Source organism: Cottoperca gobio, chromosome 12 (genome assembly GCF_900634415.1).
Source record: "Cottoperca gobio chromosome 12, fCotGob3.1, whole genome shotgun sequence".
Taxonomy (NCBI): Eukaryota; Metazoa; Chordata; class Actinopteri; order Perciformes; family Bovichtidae; genus Cottoperca; species Cottoperca gobio.
Window position 1 is genome coordinate 4,988,433 of NC_041366.1, and position 16,876 is coordinate 5,005,308.

Consider the following 16,876-nt stretch of genomic DNA (forward strand, 5'->3'; position numbering starts at 1 on the left):
TACCTCTGAGTAGAAGACCATATGTTCTGTAATATTTAGGACTTTAGAGAAATTCTTTAAATTCCAGATTTCAAGATTCTAGCAAATCCTAAAAGTGTACTTTTCATTAGACAAATGGAAATGAAAATAAGAGAAACTATCTTTATTAATAAATAGTTGATTCTATAAGTAAAACACTCAAATGTTATGCAATCATACACAATCTTTGGTTATTCTAAAACAAGGTGTCTCCTCAGTCTACATCCTCTCCTACACACTGTTTATCTGCCAATATTGTGGTCAGCTCTGTAGATGGCTCTTGTGTGTTTGTACACAGACTCAACCAGAGGAGTTCCATAAAGCATTCCCAGTCCGGAGATGTTTCTCATGCAGCACAACAGAGGCCCCACAGGCTGGAAGAAACTACAGAGAGGCCAGTCAGAGGATGTGCCATATTCCACCAGACCTCAGGTACACCGACACCAAGAAAACTCCATCTTCTAAATGTTATTCTACATTCTAGCTTTCTGTGTTACCTCCATACATACTACTACTACTTATTTTTCCTGCAGGAATGTGTTGAACTGAAGCAGGTGGAGGACATTTCAGATACAGAGGAATATCCAAACCTGGAGGGCCACTGCAGAGCGGCTTCTCTGCCCCGACTTAATGCTGACTACTACGTAAGCTCCTCAGTGCTCATCATGCTGTGCCTCGTGCTTTACAGCGGATGTGGATACCGTAGCTTTTTTTTACATAAAATAATCTAACATTGGCTTCTGCAATGTAACACAGAAAATGCTAAATGTTAAAATGTCCGTGTTTGACAGAGAACAGGTGGCTGAGGTCGACTGAGAAAGGCTGGTGCAATACTGAGTGGTAGCCAGTTAGGGAAAGCAGCCGTGAGCTAGCAGAAGCAGAGCCGCTTTGTGTCTCTGTCAGTCCACATTACTTCATCCTGCTGACTCCAGCTCCACCTCTCCAGTCTGACAATTTCACATTTATTACAGATGAGGACATTCAGGAGAGAGATGGACTCAGCAAAGAGTACAACACACTCATCTGTTGATTGATAGATTAAGAAAGTTATTAAATTACTGCTCAATAGAAAATAATATATCATATGATGGTTAAACAGTGTGACAATTATTTTTACAAATTCACAAAAGAAGGCAGGAATATTGGATGTTTTGATATTGAGTGACTAGTTTGAGCGGCAGTGAGATTATTGTGGAGGTCAGACAGTTCAAATGATATAATTCATTTAGTCCTTTTTTATTTAGCATTACAATAGAAACTAGATGGATACAGATTTGATACACATGCACGGTAAGTATGGACCTACATCATACTAACCTGATCATGTAGCTAATAAGATATTGTAAGTATAAGTTGAATTTCTTTGAAATCCTTAGAATGCTATTTAGATTTGTTTCACGCATTTGGTTTACCTCACTTATACAATTCTAATCATTCATCTTCACCTGCAGTCTAATCTATCATCTGAGTTTTGCGTGACTACACTAGTCCATTTATTTCTATGAATTTTACCGAGTAATATCTGTTTAATTTGTTTTACTTTCATTGTCATTTTTGAGTTCCAGTAGCTGCTGTTTGTCTGCTGCATATAGATGTCTTATCAGGATTATGTTTCTGTCCATCACGTCTCTGTTTCCTGGATTGTCTCACGTGTCTGATCTTGTGTTTAGCTTCTCTGTGTCTGTCTGTCTCTCTCTCTCTGTCACCCTGCTCTCTCCCATAACACTGAACATGTGCTTTCCTTATGTTTATGTTGCGTTTTGATCTCTCACTCCCGCTCTCTCTTTCTCTTTAAAGGACAAAGCTGGCCTTGTTCTATATGTTTGTTATTGTCAACAAATCCAAGAAAAGACCAAAGCCAATGTCACAAAAATGTAGTAAAATTTTACAAGCGGCCCTCAGTTAAGATGAATTTCACATCAAATCATGCGGCCCGTGAAAATGCTTGTCCCCCCATTCATAGGGTGGGAGTAGTGGGTTTGCAGGGGACGCAGCAGCCTTCGGGGGAAAGTGTGGTTGGAAATGTCAAGATCATAAAAACACACTGACGGAAAACAATAATTGTGAAATATAAAGTCTACTTGTGCTACATTGGGGTGTTAAGTTCACAACATGACATCACGCAAACGGGCCATTCAGTGCCACTCCCACACCGCTGCACAACCCTAATCGCCAGACCACCTGATCTGGTCAAGTGAAGTGAAGGTGAGATCCTTAAACACACCTGCAATTACTGCTATCGTCATAGCTGCCACCAAAGAGAACAAAAAGCAGATCTACAAGATTGTAACTTAAAGTATTCCATAAAACAGCTGGGTACTGTAGTTTTTGCTATATTAATAATTAAATATTACTCAAATAGGTGAAAACATTGTATTTGTCAAGTATTATTTTTAACGGCGGATTAATTCACATTTGGTGCTCTGGTAATTATTTATAGCAGCAGGGTGGTGTATGTGGGATTGAGACAAAATAAACTAAAGTGTGTTAATGTTAATAAAGGAACAGTGTTGCTTATCGATGAGTTGTGGAGCTCTATGGCCCAGGAACATAGGAAGAAGATATATCAGGCTTTGGACACACACAGTACTTGTTAGTAGGATAAATTCTTTACTGGTTTTGGTCTTATTATAGTATTTATTGTCATAAGAAAATGCAGAATATCGCCAGACTTATCCTCCCTGAGCCTCTTCTCTGCTCTTCTGTCTTCCCTTTCACCTAATTTTGATGCCCACTGCTAATGTTTTGCCCACCTCCCTCTTGTGTGTGCTGTCTGATAGCGGAGCCACCCTCGCCACGTTCCTGGAACCCACCTGGCAGTATGTACCACCTGTTGTGCCACCACTCTCTTTCTCTTCTTCTTCTCTCGTCCTCTCCCTCTTTTTCTTCTTCTTCTCTCATGTCTGTGTTTGCCTCCATGCGCTCCTCATCTCAGTGCAGAGTTCACACCCTCCTACATATACAGTATACTCTGGTCATTCCATGAGATTGCTGAAAGATGCATTACATGCAACACACATATTTACATTGTCCACAAACATACCCAGATCCCTGGAGAGGTATTTGTATGTGTATCCAGGGTATGTCGAGCACTGCTGTACAGCCGTTAACTACACTTAAAATGTGGTTGTGTGTACTGTATGTGAGTTTCATTATGTAGTAGTGTAGTAGTGTGTGGTTTTATTGTGAGTCTGTGTGTGATTGTGGAGCAAGGCAGGGACAGTACTGCTGCTTTCTTGCTTTGAAATAACTCTTTTCTTTCAACTAAACCATAAAAAAATGTCCAACCTTATCTGTCATTTGATGTTACGTTCAGTCTTAAAATGTTATTATTCACACACAAAAGCGTAGTTTGATCTAACTCTTGAATCTTTCACTGACCCTCACTTTCAGTAGTTTGAAATAAATATAGGGATGTTTTCTCTCTTTTTAATAGCATATTATGACATGTAAGTAAGATTTTAAGACTGCACACTAAAGAAAATGACTTGGTATATTGGATATTTTCTGCAGTGTTGTGATATTGTTGTCCCTGACTGTAGCTACAGGAAGGCTATGTGGTAGGAACAAGAGGAACAGCAAGTCTACACCACATCTGTCTGTGAAAGAGCCATTCATGAACATGTATTGTGTGTCATCTAGTGGGTATTCAAAGTTCCTTATAACAACATGACTGAATACATTTTAGCACTAGAAGCTACGCAATATAGAAAAGTCCTGAAATATTTGGAAAGTAAAATCCTGAAAATCTATTACCTAAAATCATGATCCAGGCAGTCACCAGCAGGTGGGGTGGTAACTCAGCTGCTGTTCCAGTTCCTTATCACATCAGTGTGTTACCTGGTAGCTGCACAGCTCAGTCGGATGAGAATGAGGTGGGGGTGAGCGTCAATGTCCTCAAAGCATTACTTAAAGTATTAATCTCTGCAAAGAAATTGGTGAATTTAATATCTTAAAGAAACACACCACTGAATACTTAAAGCCACTTTAATCTCAATTGCATAATAACAATGTATCGCATGATGATGTTAAAACTACGGGACGATGAGAGAGGGGTTTCTCATGGAGATAAACACAAATGACAGAATTAATACCTGAATCAACAGCTCTTCTCAGCTTTACGGAACGTTATGCTGTAGTGAGTTTCAGCTCATTGTTTAGCTGTCAGGCTGCAGTACGCCGCTATTTTTTAGTGGAAACGGCTCTAAATATCCACTGTACGCTACCTGCTCAGCACCAAGCATCAGAAAGGTACAGTTGGCAACAAGCTGATGGACATAGCAGCGCATTTAGCAGCTAAAGAGACCAAAAACATTGCTGAAATAGAGCGATTACAGGTCACATGACTTCAAAGGAAGGATAATGTTGCTCTGTAAATGCCTGATGTGTAAATAAACAACTGTTTGCTTACAAGTTAGTATCATTTAAACTAAGTCCTAGTCCACGTGTACACGTAGGTTTTTCGGTGTGTTTTCGTCCTTTCACAAACATCTTTTTAGGTGACTGAAAATTCCGTTTTTGTAAAACTCCTTACAGGGTGAAGATTTGTCAGATGACTGAACATTACCAAAACACTTGACTGACACCAACAAACTTCCTCATTAGACTCAATGCTGCCTCTGGTGGTTAAACACTATATTGCAACAATTATTCTGATGACCTAACTAGTGTCATTTATATAACCCCTCCATCCAATGAGTTTCAATTTTAATATTATTCCAATAATTAATGTTATGATGCCTGAGAAACTAGAATGTAAACATTCCCTCTGATATTAATCAGGTTGATTAGCAAGTATTAGCTATTTACAGAAGATTACACTTCTTTCTAAGGTTAGTCTAAGTGGCGTGTTGAAAAAGCCCAACAAATGTCACAAAGGCCACTGTGAACGCCCCACCTCTTCTTTGTTCACTAGCAGAAACTCCTGCTAGCTTACACATGATGTAAGCTCTATAACCGTAAGTATTCAAGTTCTGTCACAGATTTTTGTGCATTCTTCTCAAACCTTTCTTACATCTGTGCCTGGAGAAGAATGGGTAGAACATCGGTCTTAAGACAAAATATTTCCGTCCACTAGTTGTGTCGTTTGTGTGTCGTGGATATTTGGTGATCCAGTACAAGTGGTTTGGGTGAAACCACCACAGCCGTCCTTCCACTCTCTATTCTCCTCACGCCTCTCTATGTTTCTCTTACCCCTCTCAGCCGATTGTGGACCTCAGTCCTATCAGGCGCTCAGCATCATCACTGACGCCGCAGCACTACCAGGAGGTCGGGCTGAGGGAGTATGATCTGGAACGGCCCGTGTTGGCCCAGTCCTCAATAGGGCCCGGGCAAGTCCAGGGGCAGGACAGAGCCCACCACCATCACCACCACCACCGCTGCCATAGACGCAGGGACAAGGATAAAGACAAGAAGCAGAAGTCTCTGGATAGAGCTGGATCAGTGCAGCCCTCCAGCACTGTTGGTGAGACAAAAAAAACATTTGAGTAAAGATTTTGAATCAATACAATGAGGGGCTTTCAATCATCATACTGTAGGTAATAAACAGAACAATATAACCAAGGTCCCATTAACAGAGGATAGACAAAAGTTGAACCTGGATGAATATAGTATATATGTTTGTTGAGTGGGTAAGGGGAAAGTACATTTAGGAGCTTTTTCATGTTTTTGCTCAGGTCGCCTGATGATGATAGCTTTAAACTAACTTTATACTAAAGGACCATTGTGTAGGATTTAGGGGGGATCTATTGGAAGAAATTCAAGCGGCAGCCCATGGGTCTGAAAATGTAAGACAATGCGGAAGTGCCTTTAACTTGTATTCTCGCTAATGACCAGCATGGGGCGACTGTAGTGGTTGTAGAAAGAAGTCTGATTGTATAGAAGTCTATGAGAAAATTAACCTACTTGTCAATTATTATTTTTTATTACCGCACCCAGATTTTCCCATATGAGTTTTTGGTCTCAATCTAGGACAAAATTGCATTGTGTTCTTATCAGGCATGGCTAACTTGTGATTGAGAAGTCGCTACCACGGAGACCTGTCAATCAGGATAGATGCGTAGCAATGCATATCCCTCCCCAGCTCCACCCTCTCATCTAAATATGATCACTTCTGGATCCAAAAAAATCAAGATGGCGATGTCCAAAATGCTAAATTCGAGGCTTCAAAACCATAGTCCACAAACCAATGGGTGATGTTATGGTGACTACATCCACTTCCAGTCTATGGAAGAATTAAATATAATACTCACAACTATGTTTTCATTGGTGTATAATAACCTGAAACTAAAAATGATTGTGTTTTTGTTTAAAATGAGCCCTTTATATCTACATAGGGAGGGGGTCCTCTTCCGTAGAGCAGCCATGTTGCACCGCCATGTTTCTACAGTTGAACAAACCAAACTCTAGAGAGCACCTTTCTTGTTTTTACGTTACATGAAGGCCACCAGTGGTTCTTCGACATGCTTTGAAAGGGAAGGGTGAGCGGAGGGTTATTCAGTTGGGTGCAATCTGCAACCTCACAGCTAGATGCCACTAAATCCTAAACACTGCAGCTTTTAAGAAATAAAGGGAAATTCAATTAAATTCCCTTTTCCTGTAATTACCAGAAGTGGAAGCAAAAGTTACAGTCTCGCTTCACATGCTTTGTTACATCCTCCAACAACAACAACAAAAATTAAATAAAAAGGTTTTACATTTTACTACACAATATGTCCTCACATAGAGCTTAATATCATGAACAAAATATTTTTAAAAAGTCCATTAAGGGGCATATTTTAGGTTGTTGAGAGATTAATTCATCTAGTGCAGCAGTATTAATTCATATAGTACAGCATGGAAAATATCCGCATAGAAACTTGGCATCGCTTTCATAGAGAGACAGAGATGGCAGGCCATGCTTTCCTTGTAGATTACTTGGATGTCTCAACGAAGCTGCAGAAATTCTTTATAGGATTAAAGTTCCATGATCGGGTTATGTAGGTGAAGGGATTTCTGCTGCGCTTCAACCAGGGATTGTACATGTCAGGCTTTCTATCTGATTAGCAGAGAGTTGTGAGCTCTCAAAGGAAAATCTGTTTAGCTGGGGATTTTAATTCCTTTTTTTTCTATAAGTTGTTCCCTTTGTTCCTCTGACCTTAACAGTTACATTTATAAAATGTAGACTGAGCTCCACAGACACACTTAGAGCTGCAAAACACAACTGAAAAAGGTTACATTTACATTTTCTACCAAACAAAACGAGCTGTACCACATTAAGAAAAAGGTTTTGTCTTGTTTCAAATACACAAACAATATTCACATACAGTAAATACACACATATACATTGCACAGTACATCTAAATTACCTTTTTAATACTTTAGACACACAAACCGGGTGCAGTGGCAGCCATTGGCTGTTTGCCATGAAGGAGGTCACGTCTCCTATTCAAGGTGACCTTTGGGGTCATCTGTAAAATTATAAATCTACTGCTTCATACTCGAGTTAGATCATTTGTTTTTGAGACACACTAAAGATATGTGAATTTGACATATTGCATAACGTACAAAAGATATAGCCAGACATAACAAAAGCACATACAGCATCACAGACATCACTAAATATATTTGATTTAAAATGTTAATTAAAAAAGGCCAGCAGGAAGGCAGTTTTTCTAAGTTCAGTATTACACAAGGGGTAAGTTAAACAGTCCTGAGATCTGGTTGGTGGGCAATTTTAAATTTGAGAAGAGAAGTAATAATAATATTTAAATAATAACAATACATTTAATTCTTAGGTGCCTTTCAAGTAAATACAAATGAATATAATGTAGTTCTCTTGTTTTTGCTACTTTTAGTACAGAGTGATGACTACTATAAATGTTATCCTGTAATGAAACGCAAAGCACAATGATTTATGCTGAGTTGTTTTAAGGCAGAATGAGCAGCATTTAGAACATAGCATATTTCCATATTTGAGCACAAACATGGTGGTTGACTGTACAATCGTTTTCCTTTCCTCAAGACAGAAACATGTTTCATTCAGAAGAAAAACATGATATATTTAGTTTCTGTGCTACATGCCTCCACGTGCCGTTTGAGTGAGAATTTGCCTGTCCAGACAAATTCTCAGGTTTGTAAAAGATTCAAATGCCAAATGCATACAAGACTGTGTCATCCGCATAGAAATTGATATTATAACTGATAATATTGTAGTGTAAATACCCAGCACAGAACCTTGTGCTACGCTATTATCTATCCCAGAGGATGTTGCTTTGAGACCATCGGTACAGATTGTCTGTGTTCTGTGTGAAACCAGCTCTGGGCAAAATCATCCAAAACAAGCAGCCACGTTGGTGCATTCAAGGATTCTCCAACACGTCAGATTCAAAGTCAACTATGCAGCAACAGCAACTCTTTTATTTCAAGAAACCAGTAAGTTCATGTGATCCTTTTCACACTGTCCATGTTTGTTTATTATTTTCCATCTTTATGAGGTTTTAGGACAACTTTTCTTGAGCCACTTCTTGAGTCTTAGATGGCACAGTGTCCATAAATGCACTACCCTGTTTGCCATCAGGGGTCGTCTGCTAGAGCGATTACAGCCTGAGAGCTGGTGGCAGGGTGTTTTTGTGTTAACACTGGAGGGCAGCAGCTGGGCTTTATTGCTGAGATAAAAGACCACAGTGGACAGGTCCAGCACAGGGATTTATGGGTACCTCTTGGTGAGATAGAAGAACATCCAGCAGCCCCCTCTACATCTATTAAACTGGGAGAAGCAGCAGGGAGAGTTTCACTCCTCAAAGCTTGTCATTCTCGAGGCAGATCTGACACTTCACAATGATGAATAGGCTTCTGTGTTCCTGTCATCGCGGTTTTAATCTAAAAAACTGGAGTTATTCCAGCGCTGAAGAGAGTCATTTCACCACAGTGCTTTGCTTTATGCCACACACCATACGGTCTAGATAGACACACACACACACACACACGCACGCAATCACGCACGCACGCACGCACATACACACACACATATATATAGATGAGCCATTTGCCTTTAATTAGGTGTAATGAAATATCGTGGAATATTATTTCACAGTTCAAAAACACGATACGTATCGTGAAACTAAAAATGGGCCACATGTTTTCAGTGAAGTTTACATTCTTTAGCTTGATGGAGTCTATTAATGTTTCGTGCTTATCCTCTATATGAAAAGCTATACATTGAAAACACAGTTATTGCCTGAGGAATCATAACTAAGGTTTTTCTACAGACATAGTTGATTTTCACTTGAAGCCCTTATGTGTAAACTTTGAACATTTGTCTCTCTGACATCCCCCAGTGGTAGGCACTGAGACGAATAGTTACAAGTAACATATACAATATGTGTCACCAATGTTAACCAGGATTGTCTAATTGTACTACAAACAAAAACTTCAGAATATTTTTATCTTTCCGCAGTGAGAATATGACAGATGATGAAATCCTAAACAATTTTGGCTTTAAACTTTGTTAAAGTGTAATGAGTGTATCAAACCGAACCATTTGTCTTGCAACATAACTCAATTATGATTTGACCTTTTATGCCTTTTAAACAGTTAGGGCTGTCACTTTTTCAAAAAATCTTATTTGAATGAATGAAAGATGAAACTAAAAAGGGTCTTCCTTTTTATCATTTATTATGCATTATTTACCTCCATATTTCCTACCTTTCTTCGTTACTGCATTTGATGGTGCATTGCTACAGTTCTTTGTCACTTACTTTCTTTGGCCGCCAAATGACAATCAATGCAATAGTTTGAAACTGACTGCAGGAAAGTGTACCATGACACCTGTGTCAGACAAAATGGGGACCTATTTATAAAAACATTGCTTCATATGGCTACTATTGTTCAAAAACTCCACAGGATAGCTTTAATTAGATGATCTACAATGCCATGTTAGGGCAATTGTAAGTCAAATATACTAATTACAGAGCAGGGAGAGGCAATATTTTGAGTAAAATATCATATTAAAGTTGTAAATTTACATGAAAAAAGGACGTTCTCCAAGGTCGTAACATTTACAAAAATTGTGTAAATGTACGTTTTTTTGTTTTTTTAATGTTACCTCCCCTGGCACTGTAACTATTATGTTTTACCTACAATGGCCATACTATACTGTTGTAGATGATGAGATGATACAAGTGACAGCTAAACTGCATACTGTATTTTCTACCTGCATTATCTCATTTCCTTTGATGGTGCCATCCTGCAGATTCATTCACCGACCCTTCAGCTGAAGGTTTATCCAGAGAACGAGCGAGGGAGCGGGACCGCAGCCGGCCTCATGAGAGGAGGCACCACTCCTCAGCAGGAGAAAAGCAGCGCTACTACTCCTGTGAGTGGTACGGCAGCAGGGAGCAGTGTCACACCAAGTCAGCCGGTCCCAGTCGATCCACGTCTCCCGGAGAGGGACAGGACGCTTGTTTGCTCAAACAGGTGAGTTACCTGCCACTTGTGGCTCAGTGATTAACAGATAGTTTGTGGTGCACACACTGGTTCTGTACTCCAGCACGTTGGATTTAAAACAAAAAGTGACTATTAGGGTTTGAGTGCTTACTTTCAACTTACATTTTAGGGTGTTCAAATCCATCAATGTGGGTCAACAGTGTAGGAATTGTTGCCCTTTTTATTCAGTGCCCCTCCAGTCTTAGGCCGATACAGCATCACAATGATTCTGAACCAAGAAGATTGGACAGCCAAAAAGCGTTCTTTACTGGCCTCATTAGTCACAAGGTCTCTTCACATACAGAACAATTTGTTTGTGTTTTATGTTACTGTATAGTTTTATTCTACTTCTTTATACGTTGTCTTTTCATATACAGTACATATCCCATATTCTATTGACTGTCTTTGCTTTGAAAATTTGTATATATACTTTTGAAAATACAGTAATCTATACTACTAGGGCAGTGCCTGTTCGGGATGTAACACCACCCTCTGTGAGTGAAAGCTTTAAGCCTGTTGCTCCTCTGAAACAGCAGTGATGATGGGTGTGGTCAGAAATGTGCTCTGTTGCACCTGTAACCCAACTGTGATGTCATAGTGTACTGACTCACCCTTGTTTACACTTCTACATCACTGCAGCAAGGTGAGAATGAAACTATCTGAGGACAGAAAAAACAAGATTTTCAGTGTGTGGGAGCCAAAAACCAACAACAACAAAAATGTCACTCTTCTCCTACAACATTGTGATGACAGTTAAAGTTCCCTCAAAAAGCTCAAACAAAGTATTAGTAGAGCAGATCCACACTATCTAATCTATCTAATAAGCATTTTCATTTTTTCGTACTTGACAGATTTACTTTTTCCAATTGACGTGCTGAAACATTGTCTTGTATATTATTTGTTTCCTCAGCATGGTAGCACTCTGGTCAAAGCTGGTGCTGTAACGCTCCCCTCCGGTTCAAGCACCCCGGGCCGTGGTCGCAGGCAGCTCCCACAGACGCCCCTCACCCCTCGTCCCGCCGTGGCCTACAAGACCGCCAACTCCTCGCCTCACCAGTCTAGTGCCAGCACCGCAACGACGGGGCACCAGACTCGCTTCAGCCGTGGCCTTTCAGAGCACGAACGCTTACACTGGGGCCATGACGAGTCTCCGATACCCGTCACACGCATCGGTTCGGACTCTAATTTAAACCGGCAGCCGCAGGACGCCAATCAACAGGCACACCTTGAAGAGTACTTTCATGACTCTGTGAGCAACCACGGAGGGGGACACTCTGCCAGAACCGCGGCCTTCCCTTCCACCACAGCCTCAGCTTCACACGGAACTGCTGCTGCACCCGTCACAGCGGCCACCACGCAGGGTCGGGCAGGGGTGGTGCCTAACGGGTACCACTTCACCCTCGGGGTCAACTCTGCGTCTGCTTCTGGGAGCCGAGGAAGTCTCAGGGAGAGGGAGGAAGAGGACTGGTGCTAACATGGCAGAAACTGAATTATCAGTGTTGTACAGCGCTCATGTCAGGTCCAATGGGCTGAGAGGAAGCCAGCGGATTAATCCAGAAGGAGAGATAAGGAAAAACCCAGTGGAAAGTGTTGTAAAAGGGGATCAGAAATCATTCCAGCTTTGAAGTGTTACTCTCCTTTTTTATACAACACACTTTTAAGGAAAAAAAGACACTGATGACTTTTTCTACCCCCTTTACTTGCACTGAAACTATAGCACCTGTGAAGACCCTTAAGTATTTTGCCTTGGCCAGTAAAATCAGTGATGGAGCAGAAGACAAAAGCCAAAACCTCCTCATTCTTTGAGTGAAACTCTAAAGTGTGTTTCAGACTGATCTGATGCCTCATACCTGGCTGCTCACAACACTGTTTTTATTTTTGTATGTTTCATGTGGTTTTTGGTTGCCATGTAGGTGAGAGAAGAGTTTCAACTTGATCATATTGATGCTTCCACCAAACTTTCTTTTTTTCATTAGCTGTTACTTGGAGTTATCACCAAATTCTTACCAGAACGGAACTATTTTATGTCGGTCTTAAACTTCTGACACAGTGAGTAATGTGACAAAAACTAAACAATGGGATGGGTTAGATTTAGAATTAGAGCCCAGTTTTCATAATTACGTTTTTGTAAATTGTACCAGATGTAAAAACTTTGAGTGCACATAGTGACTAGATAAGTCTTTTCTGATGTTAAGTGGCTGAATACTAAGTGCCTCATTTTCCAAGATGTATTAGGATGCAGCCTGGTCAGATGGACTTGAATATACAGTAGAAGTGAGTGTGTACACAACTGAGAAAAAGTGTAGAGAACAAAGTTTGAATCTGGTATAATGGACCGAATGCATAAAAACATGTTTTGTACTGAATCTTGTGGTAGGTAAGTCCGATTTACAGATCCAAAGTAAGCAATGTAGTGCATGCCGGGGTCTTGAACTTGTCAAAAAATAGTGTCTGTACTTTTGCTTAAGGGTGTGTGGTAAGCATTTGCCTTTCTCCTTCAAATATACTGCCAGACAGTTGGTAGAAATGGTCTCTGAATGCAGAAAAGTGCCATTTTTATTTATTTATTTCTAATCAACACATTTCTCATATTCAGAAACACTTCTCCTCAAGCATACAGTGTATATCATCTCTGCCATATTTACCCAAATTCTATGCCTTCCCTTTCTTCTCTCGTTCCCCTGAGTGCAGTATTGTGTGAGGGTTTGTAGGAGAGGTTACCTGTTTGTGTATTCACAGGTACAATAAAGAGTTGTGTTGTTGCTGCTGACTGTTGACTTTAAATAGGGCTATGCAACAAGACGACACTTCATCTGCCCTGTAGCTTTACCCTCTGGAATCTCCAGGTTCAGGCTTTTGTGTGACTGCGACCAAATTTTACATTTATGTATGAAGAGTTGTAAATTGTATATGTATTATATGATGTACAGTTAACACACACACACTGAGGCACAAATGGTATCAAAGCTGATATATGTGAATCACAGGGCATTTTTTGAGGTTGGCAAGTTGACTGCATGAAGCCTACCCACATAGAACCACCCAAAATATAAAACTGTGTCCTTTCCAGACTTGGGTCAGGTTGTGTTTTTAAATAGTTTTAGTGGTATTTAAACTTGCTTGGAAAACCAGATGAATATGATTGATAAAGCTGTTGGTATTCTGTCAGGAACAGTCATTACTAGAGCTCTATATGAGCCTAAAAGACCAGCAGCGTGTTCTTAAGAGCTGACTGAGACCCCACACCAGAGGTTATATTTTGCTTAATTTTATCCTTATCTGCAACACGTTGGCTTCACTATTGCCCACTTGGCTTGACATATCTACGTAAAGGTAAATGCAGGCAATATTTTATATTTTTGCCCTAACGCTTTAAAAATGAGTCACAAATATGTAGTTTTATCTATGAAAAGGCTCAGTAATTTCCAAAAACAGCTGGGCACTATAGCTTTTAGCAAATGTTACTTAAACAGGAGAAAATAGTGGCATTTTCAGCTGCCGATTCATACTCTTTTGGTGCTCTAGCGAGTATTTATGGAAGCTCCAAAGTGTGTGCATTGATAATAAACCACAGTTGGTAATAAAATAACACGTTCCTGCTCTGTATGTGCCACTCAGCCTCAAACACATTATTTCCTACTGAAGACATAAATCTTTAAAAACTGCTCACAAATGTATAGTTTCATTTTCAAATATTCTCAGTCATTTCCCCAAACAGCTGGGCACTGTAGTGTAGGCCTAAAGCATGAATATGTCGGGGGGATTTTATTAGCCGTTAATTTGATGCTCCAGTGATTATTTGTGGAAAGGAGGACGGTGTGTACGGGATTGAGCTAAATAAACTACAGTGTGTGTGTTCACGGTAATGAAGGAACACGTCACACAGTGCAGCAGTGTGGCCCATTGAGGGTTTTTATTTGTTTCTGGAACAATGGAACTCTGTGGCACAGTTTAAAAATATATATATATATGTATTTGTTAAAAATAAGAACAATGTAGAATATCACAAAACGTAACATTTAAAACAAATGATAGTTTAATGTAGTTGATTGACAGAAAACCCTCAGATTTAAATAAAATTAGGTTCATTGGCCAAAGAACAAGTTAATATATTTTAGTGCAGATAGAGGATTTTTCTTTTTTAAATAATTTGTCATCATTGTGAGTTAGGGAATTTGAATGTGAGGCAGGGCTATTAGAATAATTCAAATGTTACCCAAAAGAGGATTATCTGTCAGTATGTGTATTTTGACTCAAAATACAGATTACATCAAAATAACAGACTTCTAGATGTCTACTGTATATCTCTTGGTGCTCTTGTATTGATTCTAGGCAAGTTTATGAACATGTAAATTATTTGCAAACATAATTGGATCCAAGTATTTCTTTGTGTTTTAATTTTACTTCCCATTGTCTCATATTTGTGCAATCTATTTGATGGATCATCTAAAAGGAGATATTTTAGACTTTAAAGCAATAAGGTCTAAGTGTAGGCATGGCTCTGGTCTTTGTAAAGGTGATGTAATAGATTGCTTGTTGTCTTTAAACAATTGCTGTAAGTTGCCATATTGGAGCAAAGATCACTACGGCAGATTTTTAAAAAAGACCCAACATTTCCAGACTTCCAACGAGCCCGACATGAACAGGGTGCCAAGTTTTCCTCTTACAGTTGTACTATGACTGCCCCCTCTGGACATGTCCTGTTTGCATGTTCTGAAATGAAAATGTGCATGTGCAAAAAAAAAAAGGCATTGTTTGACTTCATTCAGTCCATGATTTGTACAATTTGTTTCCTGGTTGTATTTTCTGATTATCTAAACACACAATGTATCTGTTTCAGGTAAAGACAAAAAAAAAGAGAGCTTGAATAACATTTAATCACAGAACCACCAAAGTGGAAACAAGACTCTTTCTCAGAAAAGAGATTCTGGAGTGGTTGAATCCTTCGCTGCCTGATCTGTTACTTGACTGTCTCTCCCACAGTCATTTCGACTGTACCTATAGATTTTATATGAATATAAGTCCTTGAATAAAGAGGTATGATTATGAAATTGCAACATGTAGATCTCTGAAGATTGCATTGAAATGTCTTGTGATCAGGGTTGGGTTTTGATAGCACTTAAATTAATTTGAATCCAGAATTGAATCTGATACTCCATATTCCCGATTGAATATTGTGATGTGTAGCTTTTGGCAACTTGCAACACCAGGGTTAAGTAAAAGCAATTCTAAATAACTTAATATATGAGAACAAAAAAACACAAAGTTTTACATTTAAGCTTAAGTGCTGCGGGACAGGGTCTTGAGTTAAATAACTACATGTATGTTTTTACTTTGCTTTTTGCCGAAGAAAAATGAGGTAAAGATTCAATAAGAGACTCATTGGATCTTCATGAATCTTGTTATTTTAACTGGGAACTGATCCACATGAAACCAGGAACCCATGTCTACATCCAGTCCAATTCCTCCAGTAGACAGGTTACACATGGCTTAAATGTTTGTGTTTTTCATGAAATGTTAAATTGGTGCCATTATGACCAATCTCACAGTAAATCTACTGGATATACATTTAGATATAATTGTCCTGGTTTCAGGAGTACAGTAGCGCTAGAACAGTAAGGATAATGGTAGATGGTATGATACAGTTTAGTGTAGGTTTCTGTGACCCTGTGATCTATGCAAACCTCCAGAGAGTAACATAATCCATTATAAAACGAGAAGAAATATTAAAAGGTTGTAAAAGAGAGAAAGAAAAGATAAGTAGTAAAAACTAGCAAAAATCCATATATACAAGAACGCAAAGTAATACAATATTATTAAATGTGCTATTTATTATGAAGCACATAAAGCTAATTCATAATATAACATTGTGGAGATAAAAACAAACCTTTGACAGCTTTCTTGAATGTTAAATATGATATGGCAGAGCATTCTATATCACTGAACCTCTCTACATTAAACCAGTATGTAGTAGCACTGATGGCTGCCATTTAATGTAATAATTTAAGTGGCAGACCATTTTCATGTGGAACCAATCAGCACAGAGATTGGGATTATGTGACTCCATATTGGTCGTTTAGCTGCAGCATGTGTTGTCTCATGCTTCAGTGACGAAAGGACCAAATGTCTCTTGGAGAGAAAAATAATCTTTTTAATTAAAACCGAACAATTTGCAAAGAAGTTGCAGACGGTCTTTAAAACAAATGGGCGGAGGCCCTGCAGGATTCTAATTGGTCTGTATTATAGGAAAGGGGCGGGGTCTAGGTTGGCTCGTTTGGCGCCTCGGTGATGTGATGCAGCTGCAGGAGGAGAGACACTGCTGTTGTCTGAGGAGGAGGAGAGGTGAAGAGGATGGAAAGTTAGCCTAAATTCAAGTACCGTCAAACAATGTTCT

At 39.4% G+C, this 16,876-nt stretch overlaps 2 protein-coding genes across 2 annotated transcripts in view; both read left to right on the forward strand.

Annotated features, from left to right (window-relative positions):
• The window catches only part of LOC115016986 (collagen alpha-1(XI) chain-like), a 103,140-nt gene that overhangs the window by 15,826 nt on the left and 70,438 nt on the right, over positions 1-16,876 (forward strand). The gene's annotated exons all lie outside the window — the stretch shown is intronic.
• On the forward strand, positions 358-15,533 carry LOC115016985 (probable voltage-dependent N-type calcium channel subunit alpha-1B). The gene is made up of 6 exons (XM_029445143.1): positions 358-450; positions 552-662; positions 2,799-2,837; positions 5,221-5,482; positions 10,250-10,473; positions 11,393-15,533. The coding sequence occupies exons 1-6, from the start codon at positions 358-360 to the stop codon at positions 11,954-11,956; spliced, it is 1,293 nt and encodes a 430-aa protein (XP_029301003.1). The 3' UTR covers positions 11,957-15,533.